We start from the raw sequence: 17,493 nt of genomic DNA, 5'->3' as shown, positions 1-17,493 counted from the left end.
AGTGCGATATTTGACAACGTCCAGCGCTCTGCCTTCATCAATCTTCTTTGTCACTTCCTCAAAAAATTCAATCAAGTTGGTGAGATATTATTTCCCACACACAAAGCCATGTTGACTAACCCTAATCAGTCCTTCCCTTTCCAAATACATGTAAATCCTGTTCCGCAGGATTCCTTCCAACAGCTTGCCCACCACTGGGGTCAGGCTCACCGGTGTATAGTTCCCTTGCTTTTCCTTGTCACCTTACATAAATAATGGCACCACATTAACCAACCTTCTGCTCCTCTAAGTCTTCCGCTCCTCACCTGTGACTCTCAATGATACAAATATCTCAGCAAGGGGCCCAGCAATCATGTCCTAGCTTACCACAAAGTTCTATGGTACACCTGATCAGATCTCAGGGATGTATCCACTGTTATGTGTTTTAAGACAGTCAGCATCTTCTGTAAATTGGACACATTTCAAGATATCGCCAATGATTTCTCCAAGTTCTCTAGCTTCCATATCCTTCTCTCCAGTAAACATTGATGCAAAACACTTGTTTAGTACCTCACCCATCTCCTGCAGTTCCACACAAAGGTGACTTTGCTAATCTTTAAGGTGCCTATTTTCTCCCTACTCTTTGCCCCTCATGTATTTGTAGAATCCATTTGGATTCTCGTTAACCCTATCTGCCAAAACTATTTCATGTTCCCTATTTGCCCTCCTGATTTCCCTCTGGTGTATACTCCTACTGCCCTTACACTCTTCTAGGGATTCACTTGATCCTTGCTGTCTATACCTGATACTTCCTTATTTAAAAACTAATAGAATCATGATCACTACCCCCAAAGTGCTCCCCCATTGACACCTCAGTCACTTCCTCTGCCTTATTTCCCAAGCCAGTTCAGGTTTTGCTCCTTCTTTAGTAGGTACATCCACATATGGGGCGGCACGATGGCACAGTGGTTAGCACTGCTGCCTCACAGCGCCAGGGACCTGGGTTCAATTCCCGCCTCAGGCGACTGACTGTGTGGAGTTTGCACGTTCTCCCCGTGTCTGCGTGGGTTTCCTCCGGGTGCTCCGGTTTCCTCCCACAGTCACAAAGATGTGCAGGTCAGGTGAATTGGCCATGCTAAATTGCCCATAGTGTTAGGTAAGGGGTATGGGTGGGTTGCGCTTCGGCAGGTCGGTGTGGACTTGTTGGGCCGAAGGGCCTGTTTCCACACTGTAAAGTAATCTAAAGTAATCTAAAAAAATATTAAGTAAGAACGTTTTCTTGTACGCACTTAAATTCCACTCTGTCCAAGCCCTTAAACTATGGCTGTCCCAGTCTATGTTTGGAAAATTAAAATACCCTACCATAACCATCCTCTTAGTCTTGCAGATAAGAGGTCTCCTTAAAGGTTTGCTTCTCAATTTCCTGCTGATTATTAGGGGCTAATTAGCACAATCCCAGTAAGGTGATAATGCCTTTCTTATTTCTCAATTCCACCCAAATAACTTCACTGGACATAATCCCTGGAATATCCTCCCTTAATACCATGGTAATATTAATCCTAACCAGAAACCCCAGTCCCCTTCCTCTCTTGCCCATCCCTCCCCCCTTTCTATCCTTCCTATGGCTACTTCAGATAACTAAAAGTCATCTAAGGCAATAGAGCGTCCAGTTCAGTTGCAAACACAACTTGTGCACAGCAGTTCAAAATAAGGAGATTTAACACGAATTTTATACCAGAATAATACTTGTGATACCCTTCTCCAATTTAACTTATTCTCTCAACATTCTATAATCTTTTTAAAAGTACACTTACCAAGACCTTTTAGAAATTTGTTCACTCCACTCTGTTCTGTATCAGGCAACTCCTCCAAATATTGTTCAACTCTCTGTTCAAACAAACCTAAGGGGGATAAAATAAGATCCAGTAAATGAGGCCTCAATAGCAACTTCAATTCAAATGCATGTTTTCTATTCAAAGCTAAAATAGAGTGCAGTAATTGGAAAAGGAGTTAGAGGTAACATTTAACATGGTTTACACTGAAATTCATTGAAGTAAATTACCTACATGTGGCATGACGTTTGCTGTATCATAATCTGCGACCCGAGTAACTATATTTACTGAAAGATGCAGTTATTCTCACGATATTTGGAGAACTGATGATCTTCAAAATCAACATTTAATGTTACAGATCTATATGTTCCTCATGTTTTCAAGTCAGAAGAATTGTGTAGATCAAGTGGTGAACTGTTACAAGCTCTTCTAGTGATATTAAATTCACTGACAGCAAAAACCTGTGGCTTATTGCCTGAGAACTGCAGAAAAAAACCCTGTGCCAGAAGTCTGACTGAATAATTGCACATTGCCAAAAGCTGCTTTAACCACTTCTTTTGGGTGTATTCCTGTCACTAATTAATTGGCCCAGATTTCCTCTGTAAACCTTTTAAAAAGACATTTAAGATTGTGTTACAAATTATGCAGAGTACTTCTCCTTGTATTTGCTTTTTGTTTGCTGGAGGAAATATTGGAGATGCCTAAGAACTGAAATGGCAGAGGTTGCAATAATTATGAGTTTTTAGTTGCAGACAATGTCCATCCTAATGTGGTTGATGCAAACTGAGCCGCCAACAGCTGCAAATGACAAGGTTTTGTTTTACAAGCATTTCAACAGAAAATGCAGTAACCAGATTTTAAATATTTCCAGCCAAACAAGATATGCCCGAGGGTGAGTTCTGCTCACCATTACCAACAGTGAAGCCAAGCCTATGTATGCCATAGCCAGGTTGTTACTTGGTCAGAATACTGAAACCTGGCTAGGGCAAATTTAGATACATTAAAGACTGGCACTTCCATAAAACTGGGGAGTTTTCTGTATTCAGGGAACAAAGAACGGCTCTATCTCCAACAAAATGTAAGATTCAGTCCCCCAGTAACTTATTGCCTACATGGCTGAGATGTTTAAAAGTCAGATGTCTGAGATCCAATTGGTGCTTACAATGCATCAAGTCCAATCAAATCACCCTTTACAAAATCATTAAATCAGTGTTCAAGTCAATCAGAAGGAAAATTATCATTTCAAAAATCCTATCTTTTCCTTACTAATTAACATATTAATTTGAAACTCAATTTAATAAATGTTCAAGGCTAAACATAGAAAGGAGTATAATTTTATACAGTCATTGCATATTCTGATTTACTTAATACTTGATTATGAATTATGTTTCAACGTAACTGCATGATGACTTGAAATTGCTGCACACTCGGCTGAGTTGTAACATATTGGAATTATTAACAACTTCCTTTGCTACAGTTGTTCTAGTCTCTGATGTGGTGTGAGCATTTTGGTTTTGTCTGTCTGTCTGTAGTGACTTTGCAATCTTAACCCAGTTCACAGCGTTTAACTGACCACATCAGCTGTCACTAAATTGACAATTTCCCTTACAGCCAAAGGCATCCAACTGCCCCCAATACCAGCCTCTTTCCTCCCACCATTCCAACAAGCCAATAACTGCCAACCCAGAAATATTGGCAATAAAAACAGAAATTGCTGGAAAAACTCAGCAGGTTTGACAGCATGTGGACAGAAAACATTTTCGGTTCAATGACCCTTCCTCAGAACCCAATTCCTGAACTACTTGAAGTCCATAGCCATTCCAATGTGAATTTATTGGCACAAGTGAAAACTAGGACCTGAACCAAAGCCAATATTTCTGGATTAAAACACTGAAGATGCTGGAAATCAGAAACAAAAACAGAAATTGCTGGAAAAGTTCAGCAGGTCTGGCAACATCTGTGGAGAGAAATCAGATCTGTAAATGAGCTGGCACAACAAACTGTAACATTCCCCAACACTATAGACTTGAAATTACTGCCAAAAACAAGGTGAGGCCAATGTCCTGCTAGTTTCATTTTGAACAGTTTCAGTATTGTCCAATCTTCCACAACATGAATGATGAATGACCTATCCATGTAATACCTTTAAAGTATCACTATGGCACTGAAGTTATTTGCTTCTCTTAACAGAGGATTTATCCATTCTAACGATTTTTTTGTGCCAACAGTTAACATCAGTTGGATGCACTACAGAATAATATGTTACTGAATTGTGCTTTTAACTGACCTGGGTGAATTCAGCATTATTTATTGGGTCTATTATCAGGTTTATATTACTGTGTTGTTCATTATATTCAGTTAAAAATCACAACATCATATTATTCTGTAGTGCATCCAACTGACGTACAATCTTTCAGAACGCTACTCCTTTGTCAGGTGCTAGTGGAGCAGGATCATAGGACACAGAATTTATATCTGTTCAGATGAGGAAGAATGTGACAGACATCTGAAGGTGCTGAAGGACACCCACATAAGAATAGGATACGGGCTTCATTATATTGTCTATGTTCTTTGTAAAATAATGCAAATTTTACTGTGTTTGGAATGACAAGACCATTCTTTGTCATTCTTTGAACCATTCTCAGAAAATCATTCTTTGAAAGCACAATCAGTATAAGTTACTTTTTTTGTGTATTTGAATATTCTTTCTTGGAATGTGACCATTTTGTTGCCCATTCATAACTTCAGAGTCAACACGTTGCTGTGAATCTGGAATCACATGTAGATCATGCTTGCGTAAGGATGGCATATTTCTTTCCCTAAAGTACATTAATGATTCAGTTGATGATAGTTGGCATGGTCACTGTGTCTGAGATAGCTTTCAGTTCCTAAGTGAATTTAAACCTCACCAGCTGCTGTGGTGGAATATGAACCTTTGTATCCAGTGTGTTAGCCTAGGCCTCTACATTACTAGTCCAGTGACGTTACTAAACTACCATCTCCCCAGTGATAGTGCAACAATGCAATAATCTGTAACAATAAATGGTAGAAAAGTTGCAATATTTTAACTGTGAAAATCGGCTGTCAATGTGATAGATTTTAGCTTTCTAACTTGGGTTTGGTCCAATAAAAGTATTTTGAACTCTAAATGATGGAATGAAGTACTAGTGGCTATGCATCTGTCATGAACGGTTAGAGAAATTTGACTGATGTTTCAAAAATACGGCCATATTCAGTACTTAACGTCTCGGCAAGGCTAAGTTAAAGTAAGGAGGCAAGTATGAAATGTTACATTATGAAATGCACTGTGATGGTAATGGTGGAGGGCCTTAGAAACTTCAACTTTACCCTTTGCCCTGCACTTTCGCAGTTCCCTGTCCTGTATGAATCCAGCAAACATCTGCGACTCCATGAAGACTTCCAGAAACCTTCGGATACTCTTGGAAGCCACTGACTTGCGAAAAGCTTCTCTTTGGAATATTCGTTCATTCCTCTCATTTTGGGTCAGAAATAAAGAATAATGGCCAACAGTTTCCACAAAGAAGCGAATGAAGGCTTCTGAGACCAGGTTGTTCAGTGTGTTACACTCTGTGTGAGAGAAGAGATAAAAAAAATTTTAAAAAACTTGTAGACTTTGACATCAAGGTATCTTTTCAACTTAGCTCAGCCTTTTTCAGTAATTCTATTCTTGACAGGGTGAACATGGAAAGGGCATTCACTCTTGTGGTAGAATCAAGAACGAGAGGTCACTTTTAAAGATTAATGTGTTGTCCATTAGCACAGAGGTAAGGAGAAATGTTTTCTCACAGAGGGCCCTGAGTCTTTGAAATGCCTTTTCAGTGTCTTTGAACATGTTTAGGGCAGAGGTAGATAGATTCATGATAAGCAAGGGCTGAGGGTTGGTAGAAGTAAGCAGAAATGTGGAGTAACCATACCTTATTGAATGGTGGAACAGGCTCAAGGTGATCAGTAGCATACTCCTGCTCTTAATTCATATGCTTTGTGGGTTTTTTTTAGGGCTGCCCCTAGCAAGTGCAAAGTCGGCTCAGAAGCAATTTTTTTAATGTTCTTTGATGGGATATGGAAATAACTGGCAAAGCCAATATTTTTTGTCAATTTTTGAGTACCTCAAACTAAACAAAGCCATTTCAGAGGGCAGTTTACACTCAATCACTCTGGATCAGGAGTCTCAATAGGCCAACCTGGATAAGGATGGCAGATTTCATTTGCTAAAGTATCTTATTGTACTAGATTTTTAAAAAATGAACAATCAATAATAGCTTTCACTGCCATGCTGAAATTAGTGCTCAATTCCAGATTTTATCCATTGAATTTAAGTTCAACCAGATGCTATGAAAGGATTTGAAACAATGCCCAGAGAGTATTTGCCGAGTCTCTGCATTACTAGCCCAGTGACATTCCCACTAAACCACCATCACTCCTGCCCTCTTGCCTTTAAACCAACAAGAGTATTCCAGCCAATCCTGTTCCCCTAGCTCCTCTCTTCACAACCACTGGCACCTCTGCATTCCCCACCAATGTTCCAACTCCCTGGCTCCTCTCCCCACTCCCATACCCTTCAGCATCCCACTGGCCCCTTACCCACATCTGCTGCACCTCTCCACCCCTGCAACTTCAGCAGCCCTGCACTCCAACACTTCCCCACCCTGGCTCTTCTCCACATTTTTACTCCGATGTCTGTACCACTCCATCAACCACAGTTCTCTTCCACTCCTTGAACCTCTGGCTCCATGTTTTCCAACCTCCCTGCACCGCCAGCACTTCTCTACCAGGCTCCTCACTTCTGGTTATTTTGGAATTAGTGCAGTAGAGGAGAAAAACCAGGAAGCTGTAATCAATACTTAGCTATAGCTAATTTGCCACCATCAAATAGGAAATTTCAAAGATTCAATGAATACTTGCATGTCAGTGAACTGTACAGAGACCTCAAAGAGTGTATGCAAAGCTGATAATTTAAAACTGAACAATGCTGAGCTAACAATGTGCCACACCGATATATGATTCTCTGACATCTTTGCTTTTGGATCCATGCTGCAGCTTATGATCAAGATAGGTCATAATACTTCATGTGGTCAGTGGCAAGTATCTCCACTTCAGACCAATGCTTTTGAGATAGAAGAGGAGAAGTTTTAAGTCTTACTTTGGATTGTGTAGTTTTTGCAAAGAAGGAATAGAGGGAGAATACATTCCTAAAGAGGGATGCAGAAAAGTATCAAGCACCTCTCCACCATGTGTACCTCTCCATGTGTAGGAAACAATCCAAAATTGAACAAGGGAAATGAAAGAGAATGTACCAACTTAACTAGGGTGACAAGTAGGGTTACAAGTGTGACGAAGTGAATATGATGGGAATTATGAGAGAGTCAGAATGAACTGCAGCTATTGGAAGAGAGAGATTTGTGTGTATGATAGGGTAGAGAGTTGACTGAGTACAGTGCCTCCATTAACTGATGTCAAGGGGGGGGGCGGGGGGGGGGGGGGGGAGAGACGATCTGATGTGTCAGAGTAGCTTTTCAGTAAATGATGGTCTGGTTGGTATGCTGAAAAAACCTATTCTGATATTTTATAGATTAAACAACAATTCATACTCAATCAATACATTAGTGTTAAGTCAGAACATATAATCAATATTGTACTTCCACAATTGTTTTTCCCACATCATGTCACCTGTCTTCCAGTACAACTGGTGGTCTTAAATTACATGGAGACTCAATTTCCTGGCTAATGTTTGGAAGGGTACTTTATGGGGAGAATTCTTTCAGTGGAATTCTAGTTGAATATCCATTGTGTGAACATACTGCTTTAATTAACTAATATCTTTAAAAAATGTCTTCATGTCTAAATGCTGCTATTAGGTCTGTAACCTTATATAATCTGCCAGATTTTTATGAAACTATACCAGCACATTGGTGGCCAACTACAGCCAGTTGTACAGGAGACAACTGCTGGCATGATAACTCAGACACTGCTTCATGGAAAAGCAGTTCTCTACTTATGCTGCTAGATCTGCTGAGCATTTCTAGCAATTTCAGTCGTTGGTTATGAGGGCCAGACTGAGTGTTATGTTGTTTATGCCATTGTACTGTCACAAAGTCAGGGGCATCAGCAATAGCACTACTGTGTTGTAAATGCTGTCAGAATATAGAAATAAATTAGCCTCATTGCTGATATCAGAAAAAACATTAACTATACTAAACCTTCAGTAATATACACTTTAGGCCAGTGTTTTGCTTGCCCCTTTCTGGACATTTGAATTTTACTTGAATGCGATTTTACCCAGAAAATTACCCATATTTAATCAAAAAAACTTCCAAAATTAAATAAGCATGGAAGAGAATTAATTTTTAATGAATTACTCGAAAAAAACAATGACAAATTCCTCACCATCGTCTGATTCGCTGTCGGAATCTGGAGTAACTAGTTCATTCTTTTGCTCTAGAGCCTGCTCTAGCGCAGCCTGTAGTTTCCGTGGTATCAGCGAGTCCTCATCATCCATCTACGTAAATTACAAAATTAAAAGAAAACATATTTTGTCCATTCTATTGTTTCCTTCCTGAATACAAAATAAAACTTGTCTTTTAAATTCTGTTTTGAATTTTGGGGTTTCTTCATGTAATGTATCCCAAAAACTATTTGTTTCTTTTGCAGATACTGTACTAATACAATTCAATGGTAGGTTATGGCAAAAAAATAAGTAGCACCATTCTTCAAGTACAAAAGGCTTATTAAACACTTGTCTAGAAGTCGATTCCTTCAGTAGGAGATAACAGACACCTTTTAAAGCTTGTGTTTGTTGAAATTAATAAAGTATTTTGCTACTAAAAATGCTCTTTGTTATCATGACAGATATGATTCTCTGACATTAATGTCCTCAACTTCTACAGTTAAATTTGACCTTAAACATCAGTATATTAAATTTTTAAAAATTGCTTGGAGAACAATTGCTCCTCCCCCAATGCATGCCCCTACCCATCCACTACATCCATGACATGGGTGCCAAGCAACCAGTACCTGAGAAGGAAATTATGTCACAATTTTGATTGTTAATTAATTTTACTTCAGAGTTTAATTTAGCTTTTTAATTAGAAGACCTTAATGAGTTATATATTTAGTGTGATTTCTATACTATTCCTTTTGATTTGAAAGAACTGGATTGTTTCATTATGAACAGTTGTAAGTTTGGTGCACGTCTGTAAAGTATTTTCCATCTCTCACAAGACAACTCAAAGAACTAACACTAGATTTCTAACATCTGGTCTCTAACTTATATGCAGCATTATTGAGCATTCTGGAGGAAGCATCTGCATGAAAGATTGAGCAGATGTTTATTTAGACAGCTAATAGGCAGCAGCAGGGAATTACAGATGAACCTTTTAAAAAATGGGTGCTTTGGAAGGTCATAATATGAACAGCTACAAATTGGATGGGAAGTGCAGGAGACCTTGTGGCCATTCCCCTGTCACACAGAAATACCATTTGCATACTGTTTTGGGAAGGGGGGGGGGTATCGTTGGAGGGTGGCCTCTCAGCAAAAAACAGCAACAGCCAAGTTTGTGGCACCATGGTTAACTCTGCTGCACAGCAGGGGCGGAAAAAGGCTGGAACAGCTTTAATGACAGGAGACTCTACTGTAAGGGAAACTGCCAAGCACTTCTGTGGCAGCAAATGAGACTCTTGAATGCTATGTTACTTCCCTGCTGGCAAGGTTGGGGATGGCTGAGAGACACTGCGGAGCATTCTGAAGGGGGAGAGTGAACACATCTGTACCAAAGGCATGGGTTAAAAAACAAATTGCTGTCCTGTAACAAGAATTGAGAGAGTTAGGCAGTAGATTAAAGAGGAAGACTGTGGAAGTTTACAATCTCAGGATTACCTCCAGTGTCACACGCTGTTGAGCGCCGTAATAGGAAGGTAAAGTCAGATGAATGCAAGGCTGAAAGAATGGTGTAGGATGGAAGGCTTTAGATTCTGGCTCATTGGGAGAGCTTCTGGGTTAGTTGGGATCTGTACAAGTTTGATGGTTTGCACCTAAACCAGAATAAGTCCACCATCCTTGCTGAAACGGTTGTTCACGCTTGTGGGGTCTTCAACTTTGCTAACATCCACTGGGATCACCTTAGTGCGAAGGATTGGACAGGGTGGAATTTTTAAATTGCATCCAGGAGAGGCTTTTATGTCAGTACGTAGATAGTCCTTCTAGAGATAAGCCAGTGCTAGATCTAATCCTAAGGAATTAAGCTGGTGAAGTGGTTGAAGTTTCAGTGGGTGAAATTGAAGGGCCTGTTTCTATGCTATATGACCCCATGATTCTAATTAATAAATTAAACTTTTAACAGAAGAGGGCAAAATGTTGTTGTTTGCCATTTAAAAAACTGAATTTTATTTATTTTTAAACAATACTTCTTGAATTCTACCAGGAAAGGAGCATTAAAAAAATGTCTGCATGGAAAAGATCAATAGTTCCATCTAAAATAAAAACAGAAAGTGGAGTACCTCAGCAGGCCTGGCAACATCTGTAGAAAAGGAAACAGAGTTCATATTTGAGTCCAATTGTTCTGAAAAAAAGGAGTCACATTGGACTTACAACGTTAATTCTGTTTTTCTCCCCATAGATCCTGCCAGACTTGCTGAGTTCCTCCAGCACTTTTTCACTTCAGCTATCCAGCATCCACAATGAATTGCATTTATTTCAGCCGTTCCATCTATCTTTTCCATACAAATGTATTATTTTATGCATTATGAATCTGACACTCAACCTCCAGTAGCAATATACCATCCTCAGAGAAGCTTTTTTCATTTCAAAACTATTTACTTAAAAAAAACTTTATATACATACGCAGTCACTAATGCAATTCTGTTCTGCACAGTACCATAGAAAAAAGAAACAAACACTGGAGTCGGACTCTATCCAGCAAACAAACCCAAGGCATTTGTTACTTTACAAGACTATGTTTATATACATTTGAGGCATCAGGAAGGTCTAATAACTGAATAGACACCCATTTAACTTTGACAGAAAGATGGTGGTCTTGCTCCACTGCAGTGAGGCGGCAGCTGCCCCAAGCTTTAGTACATCCCTGAGCACATAGCCCTGGTCCTTGGAGTGTGCCAGCCTGCAACACTTGGTCTTCTTGTTCTGGAAGACCAGCAAGTTTCGAGCAGACCAAAGCGCATCTTTCATCAAGTTGATGGTCCTCCAGATGTAGTTATGTTTGTCTTCATGTGCGTTTCAGGAAACAGACCATAGAACACATGAAGTGGTGAAAAATCAGATTAAAACCCCAAAATAAATACAAAAGATTTGGTAAAGTCCTCTAATTGCTCCTAGGTAATTCAAACACTCTAGGAGACTGTACTGACTCTCACTTGTACAGACATGAAATGCCACAATCCTCTCATAATACTCTACCTCTGGCCCTTGCAGAGTTGCATGGTGTTTTTTGCAAGGAGAGAAAGCAGGGAGGTGGGACTATTAGAATTACTAATTTTCAGAATAATTAAGGATACCATTTGCATATAAAGGCAAGGCATGGGTGCAAGAGGGCAATAGATTAAGGGTCATTATGAGTGCTGGATGAGAATATAAGGTGCCTGTAATCAAAATCAACAAGTGACCACAACCAAGTCACTGATTGTCCCCATTCCTTGTTACTAAGTACAGCATTTTCCTCAAAAACATTTTCCTATATCCTATCCCAAGACATCCACTGTTTTTATTCAAATCTATCACTTGGCCTTGAAATACTTCAATGGTATCTTCTGCCATGTCCACACAGTTACCTGAGTGTACTCGAGGTTTCTGTCTGTGAAATTCACCTTCAATGTTAGATGGCACTCTTGACAAATCTAACCAGAAGAATGGGGTAAGCTTTGAAATGTGGGTTGTTGACAGTCTATTGTATATCATCACTTAGTCTATAAATCTCAGCTGATTTCACTACCAGGTGCCTATATCTTTATGGTCTCGATAAGCTAAAAGCTTCTTCACCTTGGTATGGGTAAATTTTATAGGCATTCCCTTAGACTCCCACAAAAAGCTGCATATCTCAGGCCTGGACATCATCCTTCTTCCTGCTGCCACCTTACCAATCTCCATTCACCCCATCTTCTCCCTTTCAAATCCAAATCTATATTTGTCACCTTACAGCTCAACTTCCTCAACTACTGCCTTCTTCAATTAATTACAGGGAATGCTAAGATGTTAGGTAAACCAAACAAATGCTTTGTGTCTAACTTCAGGGAGGAAGTTACAAGGAATCTCCCAAAAATAATAAGCAGCAAAGGAATTAGTGGGAATTAGGAACTGACAGAAATTAATACTGATAAAATAAATGGAGGATCCTTGCAAGATGGCAGGCAGAGTAGGAGGCTTCACCTTCAGCTCCCCTGCTTCACCTGTTCTTTTTCTTTTCTCTTTTCAGTAGTCCTGGAGCAGCACGAGGGGAAGCGGGTTCCCGAGTAGGGTGAGGGGAAGCGAGACCCAGAGCAGAGTGAGGGGAAGTGAGTCCCTGATCAATGTGATGAGAAGTGAGTCCCTAAGCAACATCAGGGGAATCAAGTTCCTAAGCAAATTGAGGGAAAGTGTGTCCTGGAGCAAAGCGATGAGAAGTGAGTCCCTGAGCAGAGTGAGGCAAGGTGAGTCCCAGAACTGTATGGGGGAGGAACGTGAATTCCTGAGCAACGCGAGGGAAAGCAAGTCCCTGAGCAGTGAGAGGGAAAGTGAGACTCTGAGCAGCGCAAGAGCAAGTGAGGCCTGGAGCAGCACGAGGGAAAGTGAGTCCCTGAGCACAGTGAGGGGAAGTTAGTCCCTGAGCACAGTGAGGGGAAGTGAGGTAGAAGATAGAAGGTGGTGGTGGAGGGTTGTTTTTCAGACTGGAGGCCTCTGACCAGTGGAGTGCCTCAAGGATCAGTGCTGGATCCTCTACTTTTTGTCATTTACATAAATGATTTGGATGCGAGCATAAGAGGTATAGTTAGTAAGTTTGCAGATGACACCAAAATTAGAGATGCAGTGGACAGCAAAGAAGGTTACCTCAGATTACATCAGGATCTTGATCAGATGGGCCAATGGGCTGAGAAGTGGCAGATGGAGTTTAATTCAGATAAATGCAAGTTGCTGCAGTTTGGGAAAGCAAATTTTAACAGGACTTATACACTTAATGGTAAGGTCTTAGGGAGTGTTACTGAACAAAGAGACCTTGGAGTGCAGGTTCATATCTCCTTGAAAGTGGAGTCGCAGGTAGATAGGATAGTGAAGAAGGCGTTTGGTATGCTTTCCTTTATTGGTCAGAGTATTAAGTACAAGAGTTGGGAGGTCATGTTGTGGCTGTACAGGACATTGGTTAGGACACTGTTGGAATACTGCGTGCAATTCTGGTCTCCTCCTTATTGGAAAGATGTTGTGAAACCTGAAAGGGTTCAGAAAAGATTTACAAGGATGTTGCCAGGGTTGGAGGATTTGAGCTATAGGGAGAGGCTGAACAGACTGGGGCTGTTTTCCCTGGAGCATCAGAGGCTGAGGGGTGACCTTATAGAGGTTTACAAAATTATGAGGGGCATGGATAGGATAAATAGACAAAGTCTTTTCCCTCGGGTGGGGGAGTCCAGAACTAGGTTTAGGGTGAGAGGAGAAAGATTTTATAAAAGAGACCTAAGGGGCAACATTTTCACACAGAGGGTCGTATGTGTATGGAATGAGCCGCCAGAGGAAGTGAAGGAGGCTGGTACAATTGCAACATTTAAAAGGCATCTGGATGGGCATATGAATAGGAAGAGTTTGGAGGGATATGGGTTGGGTGCTGGCAGGTGAGACTAGATTGTGTTGGGATATCTGGTCAGCATGGACGGGTTGGACTGAAGGGTCTGGTTCCATGCTGCACATCTCTATGACTCTAATGAATGGGACTGAAATTTAACAAATGTCTTGCTCCTGATGATCAAAATGACAGTTGAAAGTGATGGTTATAGAGCTAGTGGATGTACTGGTGATCATGTGGAATGGTGGTATCTTTGAGTCTCAAAGGCAGCAGGAAGGCAATCTAATTAGACCTCATAGTGGTGTCCCAGTACTGGCTACTTTCCTGCCGCCACCAGATTTGTTCTGACTCGGAAGGTCCAGCTCGAACTTTCCACTCACCTATTGATTCAAGCCATGACATATTCAATTATTGGCAATGTAAGGATCTACTAAAGGCCTTTTCCCACTCGGGTTACCATTATCTCGACTCAGGGACACAAACATGTCAGCCACCTTACCTGGTGTGCAGTGCAGGTATGCTGTCAGTTTGGTGCAAAGGGTGATGGGATTCCTCGATCTACATTATTTTGTGCATAGGCCGGAGGAGCTGGACATAGGGCAAGTAAAAGAACCCACTTGCTCTTGCTTTTGTACCTTCACACTCCTCTCTGCCAACCCCGGAAATCCATGCCCCAACTAAAAGCACTTACCTGACAGCTTAGTCTTTGGGATGATAGATTAGACTTACAGTGTGGAAACAGGCCCTTCAGCCCAACAAGTCCACACCGACCCGCCGAAGCGAAACCCACCCATACCCCTACATTACCCCTTACCTAACACTACGGGCAATTTAGCATGGCCAATTCACCTGACCCGCACATCTTTGGACTGTGGGAGGAAACCGGAGCACCCGGAGGAATCCCACGCAGACACGGGGAGAACGTGCAAACTCCACACAGTCAGTCGCCTGAGTCGGGAATAGCTAACCTTTTAATACTGTCCCAGTGAACTATGGGTGCATAGTCACTGAACACGTTGATGTCAGAAATTGATAGATTTCTAGATAGCAAAACCAGGAAGAGATATGGAGACGCACAGGAAAACATTGTTGAAGTAGAAGATCAAAACTAACTGAATGCGGGGCTTTCACTTCCATGAACCAGTCTGATTGTGGGATCAGATTTAATGGGATAACCAGTTTACTCTCACTTTTATTTCTTATGTTCTTCCTTCATCTGTAAGCTGCAGCAGCAAGAATGCTGCAGCTTGTGTCCTTGCCCACCCTTAGGTCTACATTGAATGGCAATGGTCCCTGCTTTTTTTTTAAACCATTTCCCCACTTGGTTCCTTTCCAAAATGAAATTGAAATCAAAGATGATGTGGGAATGTACCAGCATCGCACTGCTCACTGCCATTATCGACCACTACCCCAGCATGTCGGCCTGTAACACTCCCTCAAAAATATATAATCTGAAAAGATAACTAGCAAAACTACAGACCATAGCTGGTAATGTTACAATCCTAGTTATTAATGCACAAGTACTTAACTGTTTGGTGTGTACGCAGAAATATTTCTGCTATGAGTCTTACCTGTCGGAGGAAGCGATCGGTCCCTAGATCGACCATTAGTGCCTGATTAAAAGAATTTTGCAGACTTCATTATCACTTCAAAATCAGTAGACTCTTTAACTAAAATTGTTTTTGCCTAAACCCCACGCAAGATTAAATATTTGGCCTTGACTTTCTGCAAATACAAAGCCTGCCAGCCCAGCTCCTCAAGAAAAGCTAATTTAGGTATTACTCCAAGCTTTGGAATTCAAAACAGATAAGCATTTTGTTCAAGGACCATACTATAAATGGGTGTCACAATCATCAGTGCAAAAATAATTACAATAATCCCTCAGGACCTCCAACAGAAGTGATGTTAAGACAAGGGCATTGAATCTTTTATATTTTTAAGTCTCAACCTCTGATGGATTAGTTATTTCAAACTGTAGCAGCAGCATAGCAACATTCTAAATTCTGATTGACCATGTAACTTAACCTGTTTGTAAAATGCCAGGTCTACGCTTAGTCTTGTCACATACAGGAGAATTTACAAGTCAGAGTTGTACCACAAATCCTGCTTATGTTTCCTGTGTATACATTTCTCATGAAATTAAAAGTAGTTAGCTATTAAAGTGGACAGAAACATGTGGGTGATGTGCCCATTATTTCCTGATGCTTGGTCAGTTGGGAAGACTCCCTGACAATGGCAAATGGGACAGCATAACTATCCTAAACACATGCTGTCTGATAAAGGCCCAAAGGAAAACTTGACAATGTCAAGATCGCAAATGAAAGTATGCATCATTTTCTTGACTGTATTTTCACAGACCAGTACATCCCTGCCAGATGTTTGCCCATTTTAACCCAGCAGCTGTACTAGCATAGCTGAGGTTACAAAGGAAGAGAAGAGGCAACAGAACTGCAGAAATAAGGCTCCTGGGACTGCAGCTGTGGATGAACAAGCAGTGCCTGAAGGGGGTGAGGGGACTGTCAAACTGTGTACTGACAGATGGTGTACCGAAGGCTTTGCAGCTATTTGCAAACGAGTGAAAGTGCAGAACGTGTCTTCATGTGGTACAAGAAGATGCTGACACAGCTTGGCAGGCAGCTGCAAGCCTGTGGCATTGAGATAACAGTAACATTGAACTTCCTAGCCACTGACTTCTTCCAAACCTGAGTAGGGAATGAGTGTGCATGTCCCACTGGCAGCTCACAGTGCATTTGTGAGCTCATCGAATGCGCCCTTTCTGAAAATCATACAACTTCAGTTTAATTCACCACAGACTACAGACTGAAGACACCTGATTTGCAACCATTTCTTGGATCTTCAGTTCCAAAGGGTCATCAGTAGCATGCCTGTGACATTCAGAGCTCCCAGGCATCATCCAGCAGGTTCATATTTTTTAAATTTAAAACAGCTCAGTTGTGACCACAGGTAACAATTCCTCCATGTCCTCCATATCCAGGCAGCTGCCATAACTCATACATTCCGCACAACTCTTAAGTTTCTTGAATGTTCACTTATCTGTATCATCTCCAGGGCTGGATCATAAGTGATAAGGGGGCCTCCAGAAGGCCTGGCTAATAACTTCAGTGCACAGTCTTCATACTGATAGCAAGCAGTGTTGTACTGTCCTCATGCTACAGGCAATTGGTCTTCTGAAACTATTCCACTGCATGGACCATTCAAGGGCAGCTTTATAGTTCTCTCTATGACATTATCTCCAAAATAGTGATTGCTTTCTGTGCCCTGCACAGTGAAAAGTGAGGATTTAAAGGAGGGGGAGATGGAGCAGCTACCTGCATTCACAGCCGAGGAGCAAGGGAAATCGGACAGAGTTGAGGAGGATGCTGAAGCCGCCAGAGCAGTGCTGAGGTAACACACACGGGCCAGAGAAAATCTGGTCGTGGCCATATTTGGGAGACAAATGATTTTGCATTAACATAGACAGTGAGCCGATTATAGATTAAAGTCCTTCCTTAAAGGGAATGCTTGTTTTACACTTCTAAAATGTTGGGATACTTTGTTTGTTTTAATTATAAGTTAGATTGTTCCCTTGGTACCAATAACATTCCAGTTTCCTGACCAAAGCACCAGTATGGAGCTATGCAGGATTGCATGGCACTCCACTTACATAATCAAAACTTCAATTTGGAAGGAGCAGCCATATATAATAGAGATGTCGAGTATTTAACTATGCTGATGGACCCCTAAGACACAAATATCCAGCTTATGTTCCTGCTTTTCCAAATTTTATGTTCCTCCCAGAAAGTAGCAGGAAATATCAGCTTTGTCGCTTTTTACGCTGCTCCACCTGAAGACCATGTAAGTGTGCACTGTGTTCAGCATCCCTCAAGGTAGTTGAGGAGGAAATC

The 17,493-nt window shown here is 41.1% G+C and overlaps 1 protein-coding gene across 6 annotated transcripts in view; it reads right to left on the bottom strand.

Annotated features, from left to right (window-relative positions):
• dennd2b (DENN domain containing 2B) overlaps nt 1–17,493 on the bottom strand; it is a 457,469-nt gene that overhangs the window by 7,146 nt on the left and 432,830 nt on the right. For all 6 annotated transcript variants that reach the window (XM_060838921.1, XM_060838918.1, XM_060838922.1 and 3 more), the window contains 4 exons: nt 15,160–15,201; nt 8,217–8,328; nt 5,160–5,399; nt 1,794–1,880 (listed from right to left, as the gene is read on the bottom strand). In XM_060838921.1, the coding sequence (XP_060694904.1) occupies nt 1,794–1,880; nt 5,160–5,399; nt 8,217–8,328; nt 15,160–15,201 (481 nt within the window). The remainder of the gene's footprint in view (nt 1–1,793; nt 1,881–5,159; nt 5,400–8,216; nt 8,329–15,159; nt 15,202–17,493) is intronic.

Source organism: Hemiscyllium ocellatum, chromosome 18, assembly GCF_020745735.1.
Source record: "Hemiscyllium ocellatum isolate sHemOce1 chromosome 18, sHemOce1.pat.X.cur, whole genome shotgun sequence".
In the NCBI taxonomy this organism is placed as follows: Eukaryota; Metazoa; Chordata; class Chondrichthyes; order Orectolobiformes; family Hemiscylliidae; genus Hemiscyllium; species Hemiscyllium ocellatum.
This window is presented reverse-complemented; position numbering and strand designations above follow the sequence as displayed.